General features: G+C 45.2%; 1 protein-coding gene across 3 annotated transcripts in view; it reads right to left on the bottom strand.

Annotated features, from left to right (window-relative positions):
• Window positions 1-12,398: 12,398 nt before the first annotated feature.
• FAM135B (family with sequence similarity 135 member B) overlaps window positions 12,399-24,987 on the bottom strand; it is a 256,371-nt gene continuing 243,782 nt past the window's right edge. For 2 of the 3 annotated variants that reach the window (XM_027560771.1, XM_027560772.1), the window contains exons 14-20: window positions 24,091-24,257; window positions 22,532-22,623; window positions 21,412-21,509; window positions 19,281-19,432; window positions 15,648-15,758; window positions 14,018-14,131; window positions 12,399-13,711 (exon numbers count right to left, since the gene is read on the bottom strand). In XM_027560771.1, the coding sequence (XP_027416572.1) occupies window positions 13,506-13,711; window positions 14,018-14,131; window positions 15,648-15,758; window positions 19,281-19,432; window positions 21,412-21,509; window positions 22,532-22,623; window positions 24,091-24,257 (940 nt within the window). In that variant the 3' untranslated portion in view covers window positions 12,399-13,505. Of the gene's footprint in view, window positions 13,712-14,017; window positions 14,132-15,647; window positions 15,759-19,280; window positions 19,433-21,394; window positions 21,510-22,531; window positions 22,624-24,090; window positions 24,258-24,987 lie in introns of those variants that run through there. The other variant, XM_027560773.1, reaches the window with a different exon arrangement.

Here is a 24,987-nt window from a genome sequence, read left to right as displayed (position 1 = left end):
TTTATTATTAATAACATTTTATTGCGGTGACAGCATTTTGTAAGGAGAAAATCGTTTAATAGAGAAATGTTAGGTTTTTGTTTTGAAATTCATTTGTATTACTTTCTAACTTTGGCAGAATAATAAAGTCAAATTATATTAGGCAATTTTATTTTGTGGGTACTGAGAACTACTTATGTGATATCCCTTAACAGAAATGAAAAAGCTGACCATATACTGTTAGAGGCATCGTGCCAGGCCCTTTAAAGGACCAGAAAAAAAGGAAAAAGCAGTGAACTCTGCCCTCTAGTGGGAAAAGTTGTACATGCAGGGACTCAGAAACTGCACATTGTAAAATCTCAGGAATAAGACTGGTTTAGGGTCCGTTCGGAGAAGGCAATGGCACCCCACTCCAGTACTCTTGCCTGGAAAATCCATGGATGGAGGACCCTGGAGGGCTGCAGTCCATGGGGTCGCTGAGGGTCGGACACGACTGAGCGACTTCACTTTCACTTTTCACTTTCATGCGCTGGAGAAGGAAATGGCAACCCACTCCAGTGTTCTTGCCTGGAGAATCCCAGGGACGGGGGAGCCTGGTGGGCTGCCGTCTATGGGGTTGCACAGAGTCAGACACGACTGAAGTGACTTAGCAGTAGCAGTAGTCAAGGCTATGGTTTTTCCTGTGGTCATGTATGGATGTGAGAGTTGGACTGTGAAGAAAGCTGAGCGCCAAAGAATTGATGCTTTTGTACTGTGGTGTTGGAGAAGACTTTTGAGAGTCCCTTGGACTGCAAGGAGATCCAACCAGTCCATTCTAAAGGAGATCAGTCCTGGGTGTTCTTTGGAAGGAATGATGCTAAAGCTGAAACTCCAGTACTTTAGCCACCTCATGCGAAGAGTTGACTCATTGGAAAGGACTCTAATGCTGGGAGGGGTTGGGGGCAGGAGGAGAAGGGGACGACAGAGGATGAGATGGCTGGATGGCATCACTGACTCGATGGACATGAGTTTGAGTGAACTCAAGGAGTTGGTGATGGACAGGGAGGCCTGGTGTGCTGCAATTCATGGGGTCGCAAAGAGTCAGACACGACTGAGCGACTGAACTGAACTGAACTGAGGGCCACCTGGTGGGGTGCAGTCCATGGGGTCGCTGAGAGTCGGACACGACTGAGTGACTTGACTTTCACTTTCCACTTTCCTGCTTTGGAGAAGGAAATGGCAACCCACTCCAGTGTTCTTGCCTGGAGAATGCCAGGGACGGGGGAGCCTGGTGGGCTGCTGTCTATGGGGTCCCACTGAGTTGGACACGACTGAAGTAACTTAGCAGCAGCAGCAGGGCCACCATGGGGCTTCCCTGTAGCTCAGCTGGTAAAGAATCTGCCTGCAATGCAGGAGACCTGGGTTCAATCCCTGGGTCAGGAAGATCTCCTGGAGGAGGGCATGGCAACCCACTCCAGTATTCTTGCCTGGAGAATCCCAAGGACAGAGGAGCCTGGCAGGCTACAGTCCTTAGAGTCGCAGAACCAGACACGACTAAAGCAACTCGGCACAGGGCCACCACATTCAGTAAGAAAATAAGGAGAGGGCTTAGCCTCACCTCAGGCATCTCAGAGGGACTAGTGTGGGTCAGCTTTGTGCTGTGTACTGACCTATATGCCCTGGATAGGGATGAGCAAAATAGACAAGAAAGATCCTGGCTTTCATAAGGGGTGTATTTTAGCTGAGTTTTAAATTATCCATATTAAAAAATCAGCAAAGACCTGAATAGACATTCTTCCATAGAAGGTTTAGGCCCGCAGACACATGAAAAGGTGTTCAACATCAGGGGAATGCAAATCAAAACCACAGTGAGGTATCTCCTCACATTGTTAGAATTTTTGTCATCATTCAGTCGCTCAGTCGTGTCTGACTCTGTGACCCATGGACTGCAGCACCCTGTCCTTCACCATCTCCCAGAATTTGCTCAAACTCATGTCTGGCTAGTCTCAAAATGACAAGAGATAAGTGTTGGTGAGGATGTGGAGAAAAGGGAACCCCTGTGCACTGTTGGTGGGGACTTAAACCAGTGAAACCACCCTGGAGAGCAGTGTGGGGTTTCCTCAAAGATTAAAAATAGAGCTACCATGTGATTCAGCAATCCAAACTTCTGGGTGTATATATATATAAAAAAAAATCTCAAGGAGATATCTGAAGTCCCATATTCATTGCAGCATTGATCACAATAGTTAAGACATGGAGACAAACTAAGTGCTCCTTAAATGAATGAATGGATAATATATATGTAAAATGGAACATTTTTCAACCTTTAAAAAAAAGGGGGCGGGTGGAAATCCTGTCATCTGAAGCAACGTGGATCAAAGTGGAGGGCATTATGCTGAGTGAAATAAACCAGATGGAGAAAAAAATTTCTTCATGCTAGCACTTACATGTGGAATCTATAAAAAATGTTGAATCCATAGAAACAGAGGATTAAAAAATGATTGTCGGGTGTTAGGAGGTGAGGAGGAGAAGGCAATGGCACCCCACTCCAGTACTCTTGCCTGGAGAGTCCCATGGACAGAGGAGCCTGGTGGGCTGCAGTCCATGGGGTCGCTAAGAGTCGGACACGACTAAGCAACTTCACTTTCACTTTTCACTTTCATGCATTGGAGAAGGACATGGCAACCCACTCCAGTGTTCTTGCCTGGAGAATCCCAGGGATGGGAGAGCCTGGTGGGCTTCTGTCTATGGGGTCGCACAGAGTCGGACACGACTGAAGTGACTTAGCAGTAGCAGCAGGAGGTGAGGAAAATAGGAAGAGTCTGGTAAAAGGATACAAACTTGCAGTTACAGGAATGGCAAGGCTTGAGGATCTAATGTGAAACATGGTTCCTACAACTGATAACACTGTATTGCCTACTTGCAGTTTGCTAAGAGAGTAGAACTTGAAAGTTCTCACCCTAAAAAGAAATGAATATGTGAGGTGATGGATGTGATCATTAACTAGATGGAGAGGGATCCTTTCACAGTGCATTTGCACATCACGTCATCATGTTGTCCTCTGTAAATACCATCCACCCCAACGAGGTGCTCCCCAACAAGAGCAGCCACCACAGTGAGAAGCCAGGGCCCCGCAACTACAGGGCAGACCCTGCTCATCGCAACTAGAGAAAAGTCTGTGCAGCAATGAAGACCCAGTGCAGTCAAATAAATACAATTATTTTAAAATGTAAAATATCTTATAATTGCCTTTGCCAACTGGGTGAATGGATAATGGTGAACAGTTCAAAGCCCCATGATCAGTGTTATGCACCAGGTTTTAGGGCTTTAATAATAAGCAAGAGACAGAGCTTATATATGGCTGGAATAGGTCAGGTTTTACAAGACATTTAGCCTTTGTCCCAAGAACGATGGGACTCACTGTAATGTCACAAACTGCAGGCAACATATTATATTTACATTTTTAAAGATGAATTTGTGAACTTAGAGTTTTGCAAATGTAAGGGGTGAATTTTTCCCCCTATGAGGTCCCAAGCCCAAAGTCCATGAATTCCACTGCCTCACTTCTGATTATCATCCTTGAGACCAGTGGATCAGCCACCATGAGCCCTGTCATTGAGAGTGACTGTGGAAAGAGCATGAAACACACACACACACACGGCCAAAAGCCCTTTCCATTTATTATACTGGAAAATTCAATTTAATTTATTGAAAAGTATATTACTGGCAGGAGTAATAATGATATGAATTCAAAAGGCAAATATTAACACTCAACCTACAAGCCCAGGACTTAATGAGAACTCATCCAACATCTGGTCTCCCATTAAAAGGGCTCAGAGGGCCCCTGTGTCTGAGTAAAAGTCACTCTCCGTCTCTCAGAAGTTCATTTTTTAAGGGACAAGATAGAGAAAGGAAACTTGGGGCAGAAAGTGTTAAAAAAGCAGCCCCAGACCCGACTGTGGGGTGACCCACTGGTGGAGATGCAGCTGTAACAGGCTGAACTCCCGGCTCAGATGGTGTCAGTAAACCCCCCACACAGACAGGGGAACACAGTCTGCAGTGTAGCCAGCATGAGGCCGGGTCATGGCTTCTAGAGGCCACAGGCAAAGACCCGGGCCCTAGAGTAGCTTAGCTGCCTCCTTCTGAGTCTGTTTCCTCATTTGTAAAATAGGTGCTTGGACCCATGATTTTTAAGGGACATCCCCATTCTAAAAATGCCAATGCCTCTCTGTCATAAGGAAAGAAGGGACTGGTTCCATGGTGGCCAAGAATACTAGGTCCTGGGAAAAGCTTGGCCAGTTCTTTGCATTTTTTTAAAACTCTGGGCAATAGATACTTCGATCTGTGGTCACGCCATTCTCCTCCCTACACATTGTCTGACAAACATCAGAGCCTTTCATAAACTCTTGGAATAAACAAATTCACTTAACATACAAACAGGAGGGGCAAGAAAAATTGCAAAGAGGGAAAATGATGCTAGAAGTATCCTGCTGTAAGGTCCTGAAGGGCAGGAATTCTGGACCCCAATTCCCCAAGTGAATCCCTTGGGCTCTATCCTTTTTGACAGCTGGGGGTTATGGCTACTGTTTGCAAATGAGGAGCAGGAAATCTAGAAAGGTCGATCCCTGTTTTATTCTTATTCGAATATTCCTCCAAGAAGAATACAGTCTGACAGGGGGGAAAAAAAATCAAACCCTCAACAATAGGAGAAGGCATCAATAATACTATTAACTATTAGCCATAAGAATCGTCAGTGAGCCAGCCTAACAGGAGTTACACTGACCGGCGGTTTCTACTGGAAGTGGGCATTGGGCATGAACTCATGGCAAAGGGCCTTTCCATGTAGCAGGAAACAATGGGTTCTTTTTTCCATGGTGTGATGCTTCTTTTCTTTAAGAAATGAAAAAAAAAAAAAATATATATATATATATATAATGTTATTTGTCCTTGTGATTTTTAGCAAAAAAAAGAAAAAAAAAGACAACAACAAAAAAACACCTCTTTTTGGAGAGAAGGAAATTATCTACTTAAAATACTTAGAACATTGAATCCCAGTAGTTGACTTAAATATTGTAATTCTGTTTCTCTCAGAATATTGATCGTCCAGACACTTTCAGCCAAGACACCACCCAGAGTCCAAGAGTTCACTCCTCCAGAAGCATTCTGAGTGAGCAGCTCTGAGGGTTAAACTGTGCGGGTACACAGGGTGCGCTGGGCATACGGATGAAGACTTGGGGGTCCCCTGCTCACTGAAGGACACGGCCCATGCCCTGACCGGACCCTCCTAAAGGCCAGTTTGGAGTCTCCTCACTGCCCTGTTCAACCACCCCAAGACACCCTGGACCCTTTCTGCCGTGTGAGTAACAGAAATAACTTCCACCTGCCAGACGTCCCCTGACCAAACGTAGAAATAACCCCTTCAGCCCTAAGTGCATTCCTAGAGAGAGGCTAATGTACATTGCATAAACACAAAGTCCTGGCCAAAGAAAGTCAAAGGATTTTTTTTTATTATGATTGTTGTTATCATTGATACACATCACGAGCTACACAAAATGCCGACCAAAAAGCAAATGTAGAAAAATAGTAGAATTATATTGGTTCTGATGACTTTGTTATTCCCATCACCGTAATTTTACAATTTCCAAGGATGTTTGGGAGATTATAATTATTGTATACATTGTCACCAGAATAAATATGCATTAGGAATTCACAGTGGCATCAAGCTATACATTCAGGTTCTTTTTTCAGAGAAAGGGACCGTGCTGAAGACCCTGCCTCTATTTACCTTCTACAAGGTAGGAGGTCACATTTGAAAACTAGATTACAACATAATAAAACAAAATGAATTCCAGAGCCCTGCGTTGTATGACAGATAAACAAAAAGCCACAGGCTGGTTCTCCTGGTTAAGCTGGAGTGTGGTAATGTTTATGGACACAATCAGTGGACCATTTATTTATTTGATAATCTGTTTCACCTATTAAGGGGCTTCCCTGGTGGCTCAGATGTTAAAGAATCTGCCTGCAAGGCAGGATACCCGGGTTACATCCCTGGATTGGGACGAACCCCTGGCAAAGGGAATGGCAACCCACTCCAGTATTCCTGCCTGGAGAATTCCATGACAGAGGAGCCCAGCAGGCTGCACTCCATGGGATCATAGTCAGACAAGACAGAGAAACTAACACTTTCACTTTTCACACTTTACCCTATTAACTTGAAAGAAAAAAAAAGTAGAATAAACAGTTTAGCCACAGAGCATCTAGCGACTTTGTACTACAGACAGGTAACATGCCATTCAGGAGGTGGTGCTTCTAGGCAGACTGAGCTGTAACCGGCACCACTGAAAATCTCCTTTGACAAATTTCCTGACTTGACACTGACCTGGGGATGGTGTCAGTGTCAGCAAGGAAGCTTGGAGGTCTTGCATGAGAGGCACGGCTTATACCACTATGGCATCTCCTCTGGGCTAGTTTCCTCCTTCCAGACCCTGGCAGGATGCTGGCATCCTGATAGAAGCAGTTTGGCTTGTTCTAAGAGATGCTGAAGTGGTAATGTTCTTGGTGTTTCCCATCTGTTCTTTTTCCTTATTACTCTAGGTGGACATTCTGTGTATGTGGGTCTCCTCTCCTCCCCTCAGATTATAAACTTTTGTATGGCAGGGTCTCATCTGATGAATTTCTGTAGCCACCTGTAGCTAGCATAGAACTCAGCAGAGACTAAATAAACACTGTTTAAAAAGAAATCCAGTCAAGTGTAAGCTCTGGGAATATTAGGAATGAAGGGAAAATCAGACTTTGATTTTGTTACATACAAGCAAGACAGTTTGTGGGACAGAATGGGATGCTTCCTTTAAAAAAAAAGTTTAAAACAAGCAAAAGATAGTAATATATGCATAGGTTATCAGGATTATTATTAAATTCAGTATTTGGATTATTATTAAACTTCCTTGGAGCAAGAAGGATGGAGCAGGATATTTTGCCATATGCAGTAATCTTAACCTTGGACTAAAGGACATTCAGCCCAAGCACTAAAAGTCTTTTTTGTTTGATGCAATAAAAAGATTCTGAGTGACATTTACAGAATTAACACTTCTGAACACCTTAAATTTGATGTAATATTGTTCTTAGTTGGGTATCAGGTTTCAGCCCTTCCTCTCAACTTAACCATGGCTTACATTATACCCTGAGCAGGAAAATAGTTTTACTACATAGATCATCCAGTTATTCATGAACTGAGCTGGAAAACTCCAGTTTGGAGGCTCTTGGAATCATAACGGAATGTTCTAACTTCTGGAAGTTTGAGTCTTCAAGTTTCAAACAGGGTGATCTCCTTCACACCATCAAATATGAATGTAAAAAGGTGTGGAGTTATAAAGAAAATTCCTCAGAGCAAACTTTTGCTATAAAGTATTTCTGAGCCATCCCCTCAGTGCTTACTCTGCTCGGGCACTGTTCCTCTCTGCTTACCCCTTTCTCATCCAGATGCCCCTCCAACCCCCACAGCGGCCTTTAAAGCAGACCCATGGAAATCTGTTTTATAGCTGAGGACGCTAGCCCCCTGGCTTGAAAGCACGCCCCAGAGATACAGTGGTTCTTCCCGTTACAGGGAACTGCCACAGTGAGATCTTCTCTGACACAACTACTTTCCTCTTGCAAATCCAGAAGCCTAGAGGGCAAACAGGAACCAACGTCAAACTGTTTCTTTATGGGAATCCATTGCTGTGTGTTGGATGAGGTGCTAGAGAAGAAAACGCAAGCTTTCAAAGAACTGGGCCTGTCCAGAACTTCCTTACTGAACCCTGACTCTGTAATGGGAAACACTGGCAAAACAAGACTCCTGCTCTAAGGAGTGCGTATGGAGGAGGACCACCAGAACACAGGAAGGAGATGAGCGTGGCTTCATGGAAACATGAGAAAACTGAGCTCTGATGCTAAGACATCATGCTGAAGCAGGAATCCATAAGTCATGAACCACTGGGTCCAGGTTCACAACCAACGGACAAGGAATTGATTCCCATATGAAAATGAGGAGCCCTTCCAATGTGGGAAAAGCAGAAAGAGACAGGAGTATAGATGCAAGGGTGTGGTCTGAGCAGTTATGGAATGCATTGTGGTCTAGGGGAAAGTGGTTTCAGGCCGGTAGGAGAAAGAAAAACTTGAGACACAGTGACTGGGAAAGACAGATGATTAATCAAGAGCCAACAGGCCAGCCAATCACCCCGTTATGCTTATGGACAATGCTTTATTAAACCACCCTTATCATTGAATTATGTTTTCCTTTGCCATCTCATTTATCAGTTATGTAGGTGCCTTGAACAGGAATATGCTATAAGAGAAAACTCATAAGATCATGGTTTAGGATTTGAAGAATCCTGGCATTGATTTTTAACAGATATATGACTTTTGCGATCTATTAACATCTCTGGGCTGGATGCATTCAATAGCATGAAGGATAACAGGGAAGCTCAGGGCTCGAATCTTGACTCTACCATGGCTAAGTTGTGTGACCTTAGTCAAGTTACCTGACTTCTCCCAATACCATCTGCATGCTATATGAGTTTTAAAGATTAAATGAACTCATAGATGCACATGACCTAGCAAACCAAAGTGGGGTGCTGCATGTTATTTCCATTCCTTTGCTCCTTCACATGTTAAAAAGAAGATAAATGAGAGCCCGGATTTGTTTTACCTCTAGAGGTCTCCGAATCCATGTTAAGTCATGGAGTTTTGGGTTTGAGGATCGTGCCTTGCAGTCATACTATCATAAACACATCTGTGAAATGGAGACACACACAAGTGGAGACACTTGATAATTTAGCTGTGAAAAGATCAACTGTAGGGCTATGACCTGGCTTAGATATAAACAGAGCGTGACCCACACGGCCATATGTTTACATCTGTTCTAAGTGTACTTGTATACAGTAAGGCCATTCCTTTGTGTGAGAGAAGGCACTGGAGCCTTTTTCCCTAAAATTAAAACTGGTTTTTAGAATTTGACCCACTGAATAGTAAGGTGTGTTATTACCATTCAACATAAAACAAGCACTGGGAGAAGTTCAGCTTTTTTCGAGACTTTCCATAGTGTTTTCTATTGCAATATCTCTAGCATTATGTGTAATGGTAAAGAGGTACTTTGGGGATAAAAAGCTTTGAAAAAAAGTCAAAAGAGAAAGGGACATAGAAAGACTTGGGAAGGCACCTTGAAGGTTTAGAAAAGTCTTCGTGGGACAGTCCTTTATCTGAAAGAAGCATGCAGGCAGGCATGCATGTACTACTGCCTGTAACCTCAAAGGAGTATTCATGTATGCACTTCAACATATATGGATGAAGACTCACATGGTTAGTGGAGGTTGGGAGAACAAAGCTCAGATGCTAAATATCAGGTAAAGTCTGAATGAAACAACTCCTTGGTCCTCTTCCAGTTCTGAGATTTCAAGGTTTTAATTTAAAAACTACCAGCTAAAAATAAAACATGAAGTCTGATGGTTGATCCAGATCCTTTTAGTGTTTAGAATTACATGATGTATCTTAATATCTCTACACCCTAGGATGACAACCTGTCAGTTACATTTGAAAGTGAAAGTGAAAGTTGCTCAGTTGTGTCCGGCTCTTTGCGACCCCATGAACTACACAGTCCCTGGAATTCTCCATGCCAGAACACTGGAGGGGGTAGCCCTTCCCTTCTCCAGGGGATCTTCCCAACCCAGGAATCAAACCCAGGTCTCCCTCATTCCAGGTGGATTCTTAACCAGCTGAGCCACCAGGGAAGCTCTCAATTGGGGGCTTCTAAATACCTAAGAATAGCCTCCCTGGTGGCTCAGTGGTAAAGAATTCACCTACCAATGCAGGAGACACAGGTTCATTACCTGGGAAGGAAAGACCCCTTAGAGAAGGAAATGGTAACCCACTCTAGTATTCTTGCCTGGGAATCCTATGGACAGAGGAGCCTGGTGAGCCACAGTTCATGGGGTTGCAAAAGAGTTGGATGTGATTTAGCAACTAAACAGCAGCATATAGCAAAATACCTAAGATAATGCTTTCAGTTCAGTAACCCTGGAGAGAGATGTGATTACAGTTGTGAAGTCTGGTTTCTCATGGGACCTCCTTACTGAGCAGAAATTTCCCTACTAGTGTTAATGATGGAAATTCCTTCCTGATATAAGAAGGCAATCCCCCATGGTGGCTAACTTCCTACACCTCCTTTCTTGTACCAAAACTGACTCTATCTGCCTGACCAGTGTAACAAAGGCTCTCAGCTTTCTCTCATATGAAACCTGTTACTTACCCTGTTCACTCCCTGAGGGTCCCCGCAACCCACCCTCCACCCAGCCAACTCTTCTTCAGCCTGGTGTCTAGGTGTAGACACGGAATCTTCCACGAGGCCCCTTCTGATCACACACCATCCTACATCCGCAGGGTCCCTCCTCTAAGCCACCATCAGATCCCTGCCACCTCCCTGGGGCCTGCCTGCTCTAACTTCCCATCTGATTGGCCGGCCGTATTCCTTGCTAAACTATGAACTACTGAATCGTACCAATACATTCCCGGCACACAGTAAGCCCTCGAGATGTGTTTGTTGAATGAATGATTGAATAAATGAATTGATGAATGCATATACTTGGTGGTAACAGGCTGGGCAAGGTCAGTATCACCCTTTTCAGGTCTCCCTTTGAAAGCCCCATTCTTATTCTCCAGGCAATGAAGACTAGACTTCTAGAATCCCCTTGATCCTGCCTGTGTCTCATCAAAGCCCTCATCACACCATGCTTTACTAACAGGGCCAGATCTTCCTTGCATTCTCTGAGGACACAGACTCTGTATTTTAGCTCTGTGGTCCCACCTGGCACAGGTGGAAGTTGCTCAGTGAACACCTGTGGACTCCAGAAACCAATAGGAATCCATTCTCGCCCCACCTGCTCCCCGGGTACACATCACTGCAGCTGATTTCAACCTGCCATGGAGGTATTACTTTTGCCCCAAGGTGACTTTAGCTTCACATTCGTTTATCTGGGTGTGTCTGGCTCATGAACAACAAATTCCATTCATCTCAATATTAATCATTTTTACTTCTAAACTAGTTCTGAGAAATTTAACAAATCATAAAGACAAAAACAAAAATTCTGTTGAGAATGAAGACATACTATTATTATCCTGGCAGGCATTTTGTTATAATTTAATAGTCAATAATAGAATGTCCCTGTTTTACATTATATGTATATTTATGTATATATATATATATATATTATATGTCTATACTTCGATAGAAAGAGACATAAAAAAGCCTTTCAAATGAGGCATGACACGCAACACTGGACGCTCTTATTTACAATATAGAGATATATACTTTCTACACAATTATAATAGATGCTCAGAGGCCAGAGAGGGTTTACAAAGACAGCAGAGCACCCCTATAAAAAAGAGGTGCACCACACAGCTGGATGTTTATTGCCATTAGTTCTATGTCCAGACAGCATATTGAAGTTAAAAATGGCATCTGGTTATTGGAAAAGACGACGGTCATTGATTCACCCTGGCTTCATAGCCGCTGGCTGCATGGTCTTTCAAATGACCAGGGGATGACAAACTTTGCTGATGGGCACAGGAAAAACAAACATGAAATGCTCCTTATTTGGCCAAAAAGGAGAAGATGCTATAAACCATGGTCCCGCCCTGCACTTGGGCACTTGTAAGGAACTGTAAGTTCATAGGCTGCACTGTGGGAACCACACCCGCTCTGGGTCACACAGCAGACTGGTCATGTTCATGAGTAACCAGAGTCTATGCCCATCAAGAGCTTGGAGAAATACCCAGTGGGAGAGTGACACAAGGCATTACTTATCCCACACGTGTTAAGACTAAGATACAATGAGATTTCGAAGAAGACCCACAGAGACCCTAAATCTCTTGTGTGGGAGGTTTTTCCAACCCCCTCTCCAGCTTTTCCTTTCTTTAGAAATGCCTCAGTCTGCTCTCCTGAAAAGTTGTCTGCCTGGACTTGATTGCCATGGTCTACTGTGTTTTCAAAGTCACACTGTTAATACCTGAGGAACTGAAAGTCTCAGCTGAGAATTCCTTGGCTTACTACCATGGCACTAGTGGGCATCACTAAGGTTATGATCCAGGTGCTGGGACCAGGAGTCTGGTTCCAGACGAGTTTTCAGTTTCAGAAGCAACTTTTGCAGAAGTGGGAGGAGCTTCTGTCTGCAGAAGACGTGTCTTCTGTGTTAATGATCCCTGTGGTCCTTGGTCATGTGTTCCTTCATTACAACTAAATGATCCTGCAGGCTTCTGTTAGCCCATAGCGCATACTCAGTCTTTGGAACCATATTAAACACTCCAGTAATTTTTCAAAAGTCCCCTTAAGTCTCTTACCAATAACAATTTGAATCCCCAACCTGGCTGTTGTTCTGTCTGATCTCACATTTGTCCTGTTGTCTCGTGTGTGTGTGTGTGTGTGTGTGTGTGTGTGTGAATCAATGATAACCTTCCCTAGCCCTTTATTTTCCTAAGGCAAGAAGACATTTCTAGTGAAAGATAACCAGCACCCTTCTCAGAGCCCCCCTGAGGTTTTAAATCCAGCACTCCTCCATTGAGATGTCTTTCCCCTTCCACGGAGAGGAGAAGCAGCTGGCCATGTGATGGTTTTCATTTGTTTGCGAGTGCGTCAAATGCTAACATAGCATTTCTTTGGACGGGTATCAGCAGGAGCTTCACCAGGTGTGTGCACATTTAAGGGCCTCCTTCTGCTAGGGTTAGTCTCAGTCTGTTTTCCCTACTACAGACAGAGATGTCAGCAATCACAAAAAATTATGTGTGAACCAGGGTTATGCATAGAAAAAGTCTGGAGGAGTAGGTGGAGCAGCCAGTTCACCAGTTAAATTTTTCTCTGCAACAAACTTGCATTTACTGATAGCATTGCTCTATACCTCAATCACCCCACTGGCTGCTGTTAAGAAATAAAACCAGAGGTTATGAAGCATTCCTTTGTCCCTTGTTGAGAAAATATGAGGAGAGCATAAGAATATGGGTTCACACGGTCTTGAACAAGTGGCACATTTGAATCAATTAAGGATTATATTTACACAAATATGTTCCACTTCTGCACAGAGGTTAACCTGAGTTCTGAAATGCTTGAGTGCATCAAAAATGATAAAGCTATGAACTAGTCACATACCCAACAAACCTAGTTAACTTGGAGCCATCTCTCTGTGAGCCAGTGGGAGTTAAGAAGGTGGGCTCACCAACTCCAAGGATTCTGTTTCTTTATTTTCTCCAAATTTTGCTAGAAAGCATCTTGAATGAGACTCCAGGTGGCTAGACAGGTTCGGGCAAAGTCTTGTCTTTGACACTATCGATTCAGCTTTCCCAAACTCTCCGAAAAGGGAAGCACCTCGAATGTCCGGTCCCACCCCACCCTCCACCCCTCAGCGCCTTCCTCTCTGAGCTCAACCTTGGAATGACAGAGGTCTGTAAAAGGATGTCTCAGCCAGAGCTCTCATGGATCTTAAACGTTTCTGGCGAGCTCCCCAAGGCCCGCGCGCTCAAAGCCACTACTTGAAGTAGTTGAGTCCCGCCACCAAGAAGAACTTCTCCAGGAAGAGCTCGGAGTCCAGCACAGCGATGTGAGCCGCTCGGCCAATCAGGGTGTTGGCAGTGTTGGGCAAGGCGTGGAATACATTGTGTCGGATCAAAGTGCAGTCCTTGGCGTCCACCAGAGGGCGAAGAAGGTTGTTGATCATTTCCGCATAAACAGGGCCTGGGAGGAGGGAAGATGGACGAGAGGTGGGGGCAAAAGTTCAGCAGTGGAATCTACAGAAAAACACCAGGTATGTATTGGGCTCCTAGTCCTTGGCAGAATATCTGATGCGCCCTACTAGGCAGAGTTACCTTCATCATGATTTCCTTTTGCTTTTCAAATCAGAAAGTCACAAAAATGAAGAAGAAGGAAGAGGAAAGAAGGAGGAGGAGAAGGGGGCGGGAAGAAGAAAAAGAAGAGAGAGATGGAGGAGAAACGGGAAGGGAAGGAGAAAAAGGAGAGAAAAGGAAAGGAAATGTGGCTTACCTGTGTGTCTGTCTCTGAGGGCGGTCTTACACATCTCGATCCTGGCTGAATGAAAGGGCACGTAGCGGTCTTGGGGAGAAGCAACCAGCACAACGTTTTTAAAATACTGCAGACCTGCAATTAAGCCGGGCGGGTGCTGTTTTGCTCAGGCGGTTTCAACCCACAGCCCCTGCTTTGCACACATTTCACAAACTTGCCCGGGAGAAAGGAAAAGCGGAAAGATACCAGACACACCAGTGGAGTCATTGAATGAGGGTCTTCCGGTCTGGGACGGGGGAAAGAGGCTCTGCAAGTTAGAGGGGAGGGGGCGGCTTTGACTTCATCAGCCGCAGAAACTAAGCTCACGACCCTGAGCAGTGGAAGATAAATAACAGGTAAGTGACAAAAATGCCTTTCTGGGCGGGAACAGAAAGGAGTCCATAAGGAAGTAAATCTAGTATTTTGCCGCTCCTCCTCCCCAACCCCATGGTTCCCTGTGTGCCAGCCCCAGTACCATCACCTGCGGGAGGAAAACAGCCTCTGACCTCATCACTCTGCAGGTCACCTCACCTCCCTGAATCAGCCTGCTCTGAGGCAGAGGGATCTCCCAGTTGAAGCATCACAGCCTATTCTTTCAGTCCCCAAGCTCACCCGGGGTATCCCAGCATTGCTGTGCTCTACCCAGGTCCCCCGTCAGACTGCTTTCAGCCCAGGGACCCTGTGGGGGACGCCTCCAATGGAGGGAGCCTTTTCATCCCAGATAACAGCCCAAGACCACAAGCTGGGGCTGGCCAACTCTCAGTGATCCGCAGGGGGCAGATACCAGACCTCCTCCCTCTGCAGGATAACTCTGGAGGGGCCACGCTGTGATCCAACTGCTCCTCTGCCCAAGCCTGCTTCCGTCCCTTCCCCACGGGGGTGTAGCTCTCATGGTAGCACACAGATACAGACATGGGTAAGGAACTTGTCCAAGGTTATCATCAGTCCAGGGCTACACCAGGCTCACATCCAGGGAGGCAGAGATAGCATCAGAGTCAGTGTTTTGACACTGATGGAAGATTGTGGCCCATGAGACAGACCCTGGGTCAGGCCAGCTTGCTGGGCAGGACTCAGTACGACAACTGGTCACCATCTCTGCTCCCTCAGTGACATGAGGTCACTGCTGTGCTCTGCTCACTCCCTTGGCAGGTAGAGTCTTCAACACCTGTATGTGCTTCCTCATTGCAAGTGTGTGTAAAGGTGTGATCTTAAGCACCCCCATGTCCCTCTGCCCTATCAACAGAAATGGACAGTGTCCACCTGCCCTTTTGGTAGGGGAATCTGCACCCGGGTAAAGGAGCTGTCGGTTGGCACACAGACCTGGGCACATTAAAAGCTTGGTGGGAAGTAGATGCTGCAACTCTAAGGTAGAGGACACTGCACACACCTGCCTCTGGCCCCCAGGCTGCAGGGGAGATGGTCAAGAGGCAGCTAGTTCTTGGGTAGCCGCTGGGCTCTCTGTGAACTGAGGAAGCTATGTCACACTGCAGCTCCTGATGACATCCTTCTGTGAGTGAAGTAATGCAACTTTGAATCTACTTTGGGTTTCAAGGTTTGGCTCTCCAGCTCCCACTCACTGCCACTTCAGGGTGCAGCTGGGGGATCCACTCACCTGTCTTTTGGCTTAGTTGGTAGAGGAAACATTTGCGCAGATCAGCATTATCCCTGAAGGTCAGCTGCAAAAGCGACCCGGATTTCTTCAGTTTCTGCATGAGCCACAAACCTAGAAAGACGACAACCAAACCAGACCGACATCAAACACATCCAACCAAAAAAACAAAAAAGCAAAAAAGAATAGGGGAAAGATTAACATTCAACTGTGGCTTTTAGTTAACTTAAAAAGGAGAGTGTGCAATTTAGCAAATCCTTGGGAAGTTTGACATACATTTGTATTGTTATAATCCGGAGGCAGAGATAAAATCTTATGAGACAGGCTTCAAGAGTCATGAAGTTAACCAAACCCTTTGATTTTTCAATCCCCTTCCATAAATCTAGCCTAAGGAAACAGTCTGAAATACCGAAAGAAAAAAAAAAAAATTAAAGATGCTCCTTACAGAGTTTTGCCAAGAGAACAAACTGGTCATAGCAAATACTCTTCTAACAACACAAGAGACGACTCTACACATGGCCATCACCACATGGTCAATACCAAAATCAGATTGGTTATATTCTTTGCAGCCAAAGATGGAGAAGCTTTATATAGTCAGCAAAAACAAGACTGGGAGCTTACTATGGTTCAGATCATGAACTCCTTATTGCCAAATTCAGAGTTAAATTGAAGAAAGTAGGGAAAATCACTAGACCATTCAGGTATAACCCTAATCAAATTCCTTAAAATTATATAGTGGAAGTGACAAATAGATTCAAAAGACTAGATTTGATAGACAGAGTGCCTGAAGAACTAGGACACAGGTTCGTGACACTGTACCGGAGGCAGTGATCAAGATTGTCCCCAAGAAAAAGAAATGCAAAAAGGCAAAATGGTTGTCTGAGGAGGCCTTACAAATAGTTGAGGAAAGAAGAGAAGAGAAAATCAAAGGCGAAAAGAAAACATATACCCATCTGAATGAAGAGTTCCAAGGAATAGCAAGAAAAGATAAGAAAGCCTTCCTTGGTGATCAATGCAAAGAAATAGAGGAAAACAATAGAATGGGAAAGACTAGAGATCTCTTCAAGAAAATCAGAGATACCAAGGGAACATTTCATGCAAAGATGGGCACAATAAAGGACAGAAATGGTATGGATCTAACAGAAGCAGAAGATGTTAAGAAAAGGTGGCAAGAATACACAGAAGAACTATACAAAAAAGATCTTAATGAGAGCCAAACATCCTGGAGTGCAAAGTCAAGTGGGCCTTTGGAAGCAACACTAGGAATAAAGCTAGTGGAGGTGATGGAATTCCAGCTGAGCTATTTCAAATCCTAAAAGATGATGCTGTGAAAGTGCCACACTCAATATGCCAGCAAATTTGGAAAACTCAGCAGTGGCTACAGGATCGGAAAAGGTTAGTTTTAATTCCAATCCCAAAGAAGGGCAATGGCAAAGAATGTTCAAACTACCGCACAATTGTACTCATCTCACACACTAGCAAAGTAATGCTCAAAATTCTCCAAGCCAGATTTCAACAGTATATGAATTGAGAATTTCTAGATGTTCAAGCTGGATTTAGAAAAGGCAGAGAAACCAGAGATCAAATTGCCAACATCCGTTGGGTCATAGAAAGAGAAAGAGAGTTCCAGAAAAATATTTACTTCTGCTTTATTGACTATGCCAAAGCCTTTGACTGTGTGGATCACAGCAAACTGTGGAAAATTTTCAAAGAGATGGGAATACCAGACCACCTGACCTGCCTCCTGAGAAACCTGTATGCAGGACAAGAAGCAACAATTAGAACTGAACATGGAACAATGGACTGGTTCCAAATTGAGAAAGGAGTATGTCAAGGCTGTATAATGTCATCCTGCTTATTTAACTTATGTGCAGAGTAAATCATGCGAAATGCTGGGCTGGATGAAGCACAAGCTGGAATCAAGATTGCTGGGAGAAATATCAATAACCTCTGATATGCAGATGACTCCACTGTTATGGCAGAAAGCAAAGAGAAACTAAAGAATCTCTTGATGAAAGAGGAGAGTGAAAAAGCTGTCTTAAAACTCAACATTCAGAACACTAAGATCATGGCATCCAGACTATAACTTCATGGCAAATAGATGGAGGAACAATGGTAACAATGACAGACTTTATTTTCTCGGGCTCCAAAATCACTGCAGATGGTGATTTCAGCCATGAAATTAAAGACACTTGCTCCTTGGAAGAAAAGCTATGACCAACCTAGACAGCATATTAAAAAGCAGAGACATTACTTTGCCAACAACGGTCCATCTAGTCAAAGCTATGGTTTTTCCAGTGGTCATGTATGGATGTGAGAGTTGGACTATAAGGAAAGCTGAGTGCAAAAGAATTGATGCTTTTGAACTGTGGTGTTGGAGAAGACTCTTGAGAGTCCCTTGGATTGCAAGGAGATCCAACCAGTCCATTATAAAGGAGATCAGTCCTGAGTGTTCATTGGAAGAACTGATGCTGAAGCTGAAGCTCCAATACTTTGGCCACCTAATGCGAAGAACTGACTCATTGGCAAAGACCCTGATGCTGGGAAAGATTGAAGGCAGGAAGAGAAGGGGATGACAAAGGATAAGATGGTTGGATGGCATTACTGACTCAATGCACATGAGTTTGAGCAAGCTCTGGGAGTTGGTGATAAACAGGGAAACCTGGTGTGCTGCAGTCCATGGGATCAGAAAGAGTCAGACATGAGTGAGTAACTGAACTGAACTGAACAGATCCAATTAGGATACAGCAAAGTGAAAATCAACCTTTCATTTCGAAGTCCAGCTATTTACTCTGGTTATGCTGACATTAACAGGGATGAGTATTATGCCACATGCACAAATACATGAATTTGACAAAATGCAAGGAAATAAGTAAGACACAGGTGTATATATGTTATGATTGACGTGATGATGTGCATGCTCAGTTGTGTCTGACTCTTTGTGACCCCATGGACTGTAGCCTGTCAGACTCCTCTCTCTGTGGGATTTTCCAAGCAAGAATACTGGAGTGGTTTGCCATTTCCTACTCCAGGGATCTTTCCAACCCAGGGATCAAACCCATGTCTCCTGAACTGGCAGGCAGGTTCTTTACCACTGAGCCACCTGGGAAGCCTTGCTGCCATGCAAATGTGCGTGGATGCAAATATAAGGAGAGTGAGCCATACAGAATCACTCTAAATACGTTAGATTGGAAGGATTACTGGTAATGTCTCATTTTTCAGTGAGACATTTCACTAGTGTTGCAAAATTACTGTTGGGAAAAATGTGGTCTAAATCATTTGATTCTGTTCAGAACTGGCTTCCTTGGTTTGTGAAGGAAGACAGCTTGACAAAGGAAAGAACTCCCATTTGTTATATATCAGTGTGTCAAATAACCTATGTTCCCAGCTTATGTTCTGTAATAACGTGAAAGCAAGCAGATCTGAGCCACCTCCTGTGAGGACATAACGCAGCCCAGTCTGCCCTGAGGGCAGGTGGGTATGGGTGCAGGGACAGTGGCAGACAGCCAGCGCCACCACTTTGAAGAGGCTGGCTCCAAAGCCAGGAGGCTCCATCAGGAAGAGCCTCTGTCTCTGCTTTGCCCTCCCCTGGGCCCTGCATGATGCTGAGGAGTGCCGATGCTGGTGGCATCTTACCTGTGCTGACCAGGGCGCTGTTGTTATACAGGGTCCCCAGGTGGGGCCCAGACAGTGACAGGAAGGTGTGGAGTTTGTTGAGGTAATACCGGAACCGAGGCCGCGTGAGGACCGATCGGATGATGATGTTGCCGAGAGAATGGCCGATGAAGCTATGGAGAGATGGGAAGGGTCCATGTGAGTGAGCGCAGGACGGCAGCAGCCCAGAAGACGCTACGCCAGGAGTGCAAGGGGTGAGCCAGCCTCCAGCTCCCTCAGGATTTAGGGGGACATGTGGGGCGAAGTGGCGGGGGGCAATAATCATCCCCATTGGGTTTCCAAATGCTGGATACGTGGAGCCCAGGATGGAGCCTTGTGATGGAGACCCTGGGCCCAGTGTGATCACAAGTATGAGCACCTTCCCACATTGTTATTAGAGCAGCCCCTCCACCCAGTTCTGGTCTCTACACCCACCTCGGGACACCTGGGGGTCCTTTCTGGAATACACATGGGGCACGAACCCTCCTGGTCATTCATAGGGTCAAGTCCCGGCTTCTCAGCCTGGCCCACTTCCACCTGCCTCTCCAGGGCTACTCCACCCTCCGTCACCCTGCTCAGCCCCCCGCACACTCTCTGCCCCAGCTGCTCCACTGCTTTGAGATCTGTGAATCCCACACATCAGCACTTTGAGCTTAAATAATTATTTATAGAAACCCAACTAGATGAGAGGCAGAGTTCCCTAGCTCTTCTCCTGTGTATCCTCTTGAAAAGTTTAAGTGAAAGTGTTAGTTACTCAGTCCTGTCCAACTCTTTGCAACTCCATGGACTATAGACTGCCAGGCTCCTCTGTCCATGGGATTCTCCAGGCAAGAATACTGGAGTGGGTTGCCATTCCCTTCTCCGGGGATCTTCCCAACCAAGGGATCAAACCTGGGTCTCCTTCATTGCAGGCAGATTATTTACCATCTGAAATACCAGGGAAGCCCTGGTATCCTCTTACTTTTTAGTATTATCATTATTAATTTTGTTTGCACTGTGGGGCTTGCAGGATCTTAGTAACCCGACCAGGGATTGAACCCAGGTCTTTGGCAATGAAGGCACCAAGTCCTAACAACTAGACCACCAGGGAATTCCCATGAATTTTTCAGTTTGTTGACAGTCTATTTGTCTGACTGTGCTGTGCAGCTTGTGGGATTTTAGTTCCCTGACTAGAGGTCGAAAGCAGGCCCTGGCAGTGAGTACGGAGCCCTAACCACTGGACCTCCAGGGAATTCCCACGCCCTTTTATTTTCATCTAACTTTGTCAACCTCTGAATCCTCATTTGTGAAATAAAGAAGCGATGGTTCATCCCCAAGGCCTAAATGGGATGGTGGCTATCGAGGACTCATTTCCAGATGTGTCCACATTGGCAAATGCCTGAGGAACACGCTATGGACTATCCCCTTAATCCTTTCAACATTGACACCCAGTTGTCTATTACAGTGTAAGGTCACAGTTAGTGCTGAATGAAGCCCTTTTATGCGGCAGCTAGTGAATCCCCTCAGGCTGGTCCCACTTAATAAATGGGGAAACAGAGGATCAGAGATGTAGAAAGCTTGTTCAAGGTTACATGGTAGAATGCAGACACAAACTTGTAACTGTCAAAAGAATAGGGATTTAAAACCTAGAGTATTTGTTTAAGGCCTTCCCTGATGGCTCAGCAGGTAAAGAATCTACCTGCAATGCAGGAAATGCAGGGACGCAGGTTTGATGTCTGGGTCGGGAAGATCCCTGGAGAAGGAAATGGCTACCTGCTCCAGTATTCTTGCCTGAAAAAATCCTGTGGACAGAGGAGTCTGGCAAGCTACAGCCCAAAGGGTCACAAAGAGTTAGACACGACTGAGCACACAGAACACACATACTTAAGCCCAGTTCTCTTTGTACTGAGCTGCACAAGCTGTAGGCTCCTACACAGCGGCTATGCCAGACATGGGTGTGTCAAGCAGGCTTGGGATCCACGGCTGCTCTGGAAGTAATCTAGTCCCTTGAAAGCCCTAAATTAACTAATCCCAGCCTGGTATTCAGATGGCATCGTGCTGAACTCATACACAGCAAACACTTAAAAAGGGCACCGCTCCCCCCCAGCATTAACTACCTGTGGTTTCCTTTTACCTAATTCTCGATATGGAGAGGTTGTACAACTGGATGTGCTGAATTATTTCATCCAGTAACCGATCGGTCATGGTATCAAAATCCGCAAACGTGTCCATCTGGAAGGAGAGAGACGAAACGGGTGTCGAGGGGGCAGTTGCACAAGGCCAGGCTCTGTGCGCAAGCTCGTTTTCCTCCACCAAGCCTCAGGGCATATCCTGGGTGTGTGCCCATGCCTGACCTTCGGGCTACAAATTAGGATTCAATATCAAGAAAAGGAGCCCCCAACTGGGGCTTTCCAGGTTGGACTGACTATGGGTTCCCTTTTCCGTGGGGAGACAACAAGGTCCACACTTCAAAGAAAGGTTGTGAAGATTAAAAGAGCAAACAGGTACAAGTGCTCAGCACATCGAAGACGTTCGAAATGATTCTCTTTCCTCTTCCTCACATGTCTGTCCCTTCACCCTGCAGAGTGCATGGCCTTGCACAAAGCAGGTGTCAGAGATAAGGAAAAGGACTGACCACTAAGAGGGGAGCAGTGAGACTAACATCCCGTGTTCGCTTGTTGACTATTCTCTGTGCAGCTCCCGTGTTCCGTGGCCATGAGACCCTTTAGCTACAAGCCATTCTCTGCCTCCAGAGGATACTTAGCCTCATCCATCTCAAGTCCCCTGGGCTGGGAATCAGTGACAACACCCAACCCCCCTCTTGGTCATGGACTCTTGCAAGTCTCATCTAGCTTGACACCCCATTAAAGTTCCAGTCCTGAAATGGCAAAGGCTCCATAGTTTCCCTCTGGTGATGAAAAGGTCACGATCCAGCTCTACCAGTTACACCGACACCAGTGACAAACCTCTTCCCCAGACAGACCCACGGATGCCCCATCGTTTATGCTCCAAGCTGTCAGCCAACCTACGACCTGTGAGGTCTAGAGGGCCAGTCACCCGATCCACATGTTCCCCCTTCTTACTATTTCCTCCTCCCCAAGGAAAAGGAGCTCTCCAGACCTGAGCACCTGGCCAGGGTCACCTGGCAAAGCTCCCTCCCACCTGTGTAGCCATAACCATCACAGCGACTTTAGGAGGCTCATCTAAGACGTGACTCAGGGATTGTTTCGGTTCAGATGTTTTTGTTGTCATACCTGATTCTTCTCAGACATGAGGAAATCCAGTTTTCCTCCAGGGAGCCCCAGTTCTATGAAAGTCTTTACCAGCCGGAGGTCTGCACTGTTCCCTAAAGAGGATAGATGACCCCACATAGACCCACATTGAATCATGTGACCTCTGACACACTAAGGATGTACTTCTAATTTCTCTCCTATCCCTCCTATTCCCCATTTTTCAGTAAGTCCATAATAAAAGCAACTAACACACGCCCAGTCCACTGGTCCCTGTGCTGCTCCCTCCTCCCATCCACACAGGCTCAGGGCCACCCTGGCAGCCCTCTCTCACTGGGATTATTCCCCGATCTACCAGTTTCTGGCTTGTGAACGTAATGGCCCAGGAAGAGTTGAAGACACGCTGCCCCTCCCTTCTTTGACAGTTCTGTTTATTCAGGACTTTCTGCAAGTGTTGTTGATAAGCAGCAAAACCCAGCCTGATAGCTGTTTTTTTTAATTTATTTTTAATTGGAAGATAATTACTTTATAATATTGTGTTGGTTTCTGCTGTAACAGTGCAGATCAGCTACAAGTACATATATATTCCCTCCCGCATTGATAGCTATTTTTTTTTTTTTTTGATGTGGACCATTTTTAAAGTCTTTATTGAATTTGCTACAATTTATGGAATTTGTTCCTGTTTTATGTTTTGGTTTTTTGGCCATGAGGCAGGTGGGATTTAGTTCCCTGACCAGGGATTGAATCCCCAGCTCCTGCACTGGAAGGCAAAGTCTCAACCACTAGACCACCATGGAGAGTCAACTGCAGTTGCTGTGGGACCTTATACAAGTTACTGAGCTGCCCTCTTACTCAGTTTCCCCCTTTATAAATGGGGTAGATAATAGCAGCTACTCTGCAGGGCTCTTGTCAGGATCAACCACATTAATACATATTAAGCAGCTAAAAAGGCTCTGGGACCATGGTGAGTGATGTATACAACCTGGTCTTCATCATCACCACCACCACCACCACCACCATCATCATCATCTGGAATGGGTGATCTACCGCTGGATTCTTGAACACTTCACCAAATAGACCTATTGACTCAGCGTTCTGGTATGTGATGCATATAGCCAGGACTGGATACAGACAAATGCATTAGCCCCAAGAGTGAGAAAAATTAAGGATATTAACAAGAGTGTGTCACGGAAGTAAAGTTATCACCATTCCCTATTTAGTTATCATAAGAAGTATAAGACCACGGTTTTGCTGCTCAGCAACAGTGAAGCCCTAGAGAAGCCCTTTCATTTCTCTGACCCTTACTTATTTGTTAGATCCCATCTAAAGTGGATATGACTTATTTATCCCTCCATTGCATTAATTCATTCATTTGGGTATTTCATTAGCTTGAACATATTTTTGGCCAAAGAGATATTTCCTTTGGGAGCAAGGCCATGCCATTTTCCTAGATCCAGTATACTTACTATCATTCCACAGTTGCCTACTCATCATTTGTTGAACAACTCCCTGATCTAGAGTCAATCATAAATGTGATAATGTGTCTATGTCACCTTTTGAGGAGAAAACCTGTTAGAACTCACCATCCAGGCCATGGACACAGACTACCAGGTGAATCCCATCTTCCAAATTTTCTTCCTCTTCCTCTGGTGGGAAATACGGTATGTCAGAAGCTAGTACAGATAAGTCACTGTACAGAAATCCATCAATCTTCAGCTCTTTTTTAAATTTCTCTTTGGCCTGATAAAAACTGGAGAATACACTAATTAATCACAAGCCGAGCTGTGTGCTCCACATTGAACAGGAGATGAGTTGAGCTGAGATGTAGGAGTGATGATCATCTACAAGGAAGTCTCTGCCAAGCAGCAAAGGCTGAATATGGTACCTCAAGGGAGAGGCTAGTGAAGGAGGCTTGGTTCTGAAGGAGGCAAGAAAGCAATCCAGGAAAAACAAAGGCTAGATTGAGTTGGTTTCTGCAGATGTGGTTCCTGCAATGAACAGAACCTCAGAGAGTCTATCCAGCTTCAAGGACCCATACAATCTTTAAGCAGTGTTCCAGGAATGAAAGTTTATTACCCTGGCCTCCACCAACTTCTCCAGCATCATCCCCCGGCCCCCAAAAGAACAGTTGGAGGAGATATTTCATTCCCTGCATGAATTATGTCTCTTCTCTTTACTTCCATGCATTTGTGTATTCGGGTCTATCTGCCTGAAATGCCTTTCCCACCTGGTTATCATCTTCTTTGCCTGGCTACCTGACCAGGTGGTGATTAAAAGCATGAACACAGGAGTCAGAACCCCAAGGCCACAATCTCAGCTTTGACCGTTACTACTGGGGGTTTCCCTAGTGGCTCAGTAGTAAAGAATCTGCCTGTCGATGCAAGAGACATGGGTTCCATCCCTGGGTTGGGAAGATCCCCTGGAGAAGGAAACAGCAACCCACTCCAGTATTCTTGCCTGGAAAATCCCATGGATGGAAG

This window comes from Bos indicus x Bos taurus, chromosome 14 (assembly GCF_003369695.1).
Source record: "Bos indicus x Bos taurus breed Angus x Brahman F1 hybrid chromosome 14, Bos_hybrid_MaternalHap_v2.0, whole genome shotgun sequence".
NCBI lineage: Eukaryota > Metazoa > Chordata > Mammalia > Artiodactyla > Bovidae > Bos > Bos indicus x Bos taurus.
The sequence above is the reverse complement of the archived record's forward strand: the minus strand, read 5'-3'. Positions and strand labels throughout refer to the sequence as shown.